The 2,641-nt window shown below is 33.3% G+C and overlaps 1 protein-coding gene across 1 annotated transcript in view; it reads right to left on the bottom strand.

The window, feature by feature from the left end:
* Positions 1-1,227, bottom strand: part of LOC106525302 (collagen alpha-1(XXVIII) chain) — a gene marked incomplete at its 5' end in the record, with an annotated part of 41,906 nt that extends 40,679 nt beyond the window's left edge. The window contains 4 exon segments of the mRNA XM_014019490.1: positions 663-731; positions 809-877; positions 951-1,019; positions 1,159-1,227. Coding sequence (XP_013874944.1) covers positions 663-731; positions 809-877; positions 951-1,019; positions 1,159-1,227 — 276 coding nt within the window.
* Positions 1,228-2,641: the final 1,414 nt, after the last annotated feature.

The following is a 2,641-nucleotide window of genomic DNA, read 5'->3' as shown; positions in this document are numbered from 1 at the left end:
CTTTATTATGGTATAGTATTTAAATATATGCCTGAGAAACACATAACATTGCCCCTTTAAAAGTAATAATCTGCTCTGTTTTAGCTTCCTGGTTAGCCTTTCTGCCTGCTGGTATTCCACTTGTTGATGTTTTTTCCCCTGATTTTAAGTATATTTTKTTTCAGCCAACATCCTGGTCAATCTTAAATGCATTTGCTACTATTATAATTTCCTAATTTAGGATATTGCAAATTAAATTATGAAATATTTTTTAATGTCTTTTTTTAGTTGARTTGCCCTCAAATAAATTTAGTAGAAATCATTTGAATCGTGTCTCCTTCTTCCAGTAGAGTCAACCTGTGTGTCCTAGTACTATTTAGATTTCCTGCAGTATAATTCCAGGTTTTGGTTTCCTTTTTTACTCATCATAGACTTAACGTCCTACATTATAACAGTTTCATATTTTTAAAACAAAACAAAAAAAAATACCCCAGGTAATTACAAGACCATCCACATTTAAAGGTGGCAAGTATTACTAATATTCAAGTGAGTACATTTTATTTGCATTTCTTTTGTTTTTAGGCCTTATAACAAGCTACACATGATTTATTCAGATAAAATGCACTTTGATATTTGGTGTCTGCAACATAAAACAAACTTTGTGCTTAAATTTTGCTACTGACCTTTGGTCCAACCATGTCCTGTCCTGCAGGTCCTCTTGGACCAGACGGGCCAACAGGTCCTTGGTCTCCCTAAAGCCAGTAAGAAATCTTTAAAAATATGTAATGACGTGTAGACAAGAGGTCAGACGTTAATATTTAGGCCTGACCTTTTCTCCTTGAGAACCTGCACCAGATACACCAACCAAGCCAGGCAGCCCAGGACCTCCTGTGTCTCCCTGAGAGTCAGACAGGTTAGAATGTGCTGACTCAGCAGCTTTCATCGTGTGGTCCAGACACAGGTGACGATACCTTATCTCCTCTGGATCCATGTCCAGGAAGTCCAAAGCTGCCTTTGAGGCCTTTAGAGCCCCTGTCACCCTGGAAGAACATCAAACAAAATCTGTTTATTAAAACTTCAAGAAGATGTCACCTTTACTTACAAGGTCTTTCATTTATTTATGGAAAAATAAAAAAAGACATGACACAGTTAGGTTTGTCTTTATGTCCATGGATTTACCTTTGGTCCTGGGGGACCCTCGCCTGCAGGTCCTGGAGACCCTGGAATCCCCAAAGGCCCCAGTGAACCCTGACAATATCATGTGAAAATTAAACACACAATACATGTACAAAAACACATACTGTATAAACACTATATGTACAAAAACACATACTGTATAAACACATACTATATGTACAAAAAACATACTGTATAAACACACTATATGTACAAAAACACATACTGTATAAACACATACTGTATGTACATAAACACATAATGTATAAACACATAACGTATGTACATAAACACATAATGTATAAACACATACCGTATGTACATAAAAACATACTGTATAAACACACAAACACATCCTGTATAAACACATACCATACATACAAACACATACCGTATGTACATAAACAAATACTGTATGCACATAAACACATACTGTATAAACGCATACTGTATGTACATAAACACATAATGTATAAACACATACCTTATGTACATAAAAGCATACTGTATAAACACACAAACACATCCTGTATAAAGACATACCATACATACAAACACATACTGTATGTACATAAACACATTCTGTATAAACAAATACTAAACATACAAACACATACTGTATGTACATAAACAAACACTGTATGTACATAAACACATTCTGTATAAACAAATACTAAACATACAAACACATACTGTATGTACATAAACACATACTGTATAAACACATACTATACATACACAAACACATACTGTATGTACAGTACATAAACAAATACTGTATGTACATAAACACATACTGTATAAACACATGCTATACATACAAACACATACTGTGTGTACATAAACACATACTGTATAAACACATACTATACATACAAACACATACTGTGTGCACATAAACACATACTGTATGTACATAAACACATACTGTATAAACACATACTATACATACAAACACATACTGTGTGCACATAAACACATACTGTATGTACATAAACACATACTGTATAAACACATACTATACATACAAACACATACTGTGTGCACATAAACACATACTGTATGTACATAAACACATACTGTATAAACACATACTATACATACACACACATACTGTGTGCACATAAACACATACTGTATGTACATAAACACATACTGTATAAACACATACTATACATACAAACACATACTGTGTGCACATAAACACATACTGTATGTACATAAACACATACTGTATAAACACATACTATACATACACACACATACTGTGTGCACATAAACACATACTGTATGTACATAAACACATACTGTATAAACACATACTATACATACAAACACATACTGTGTGCACATAAACACATACTGTATGTACATAAACACATACTGTATAAACACATACTATACATACACACACATACTGTGTGCACATAAACACATACTGTATGTACATAAACACATACTGTATAAACACATACTATACATACAC

This window comes from Austrofundulus limnaeus, unplaced genomic scaffold (assembly GCF_001266775.1).
Source record: "Austrofundulus limnaeus strain Quisiro unplaced genomic scaffold, Austrofundulus_limnaeus-1.0 Scaffold222, whole genome shotgun sequence".
Lineage (NCBI taxonomy): Eukaryota > Metazoa > Chordata > Actinopteri > Cyprinodontiformes > Rivulidae > Austrofundulus > Austrofundulus limnaeus.
This window is presented reverse-complemented; position numbering and strand designations above follow the sequence as displayed.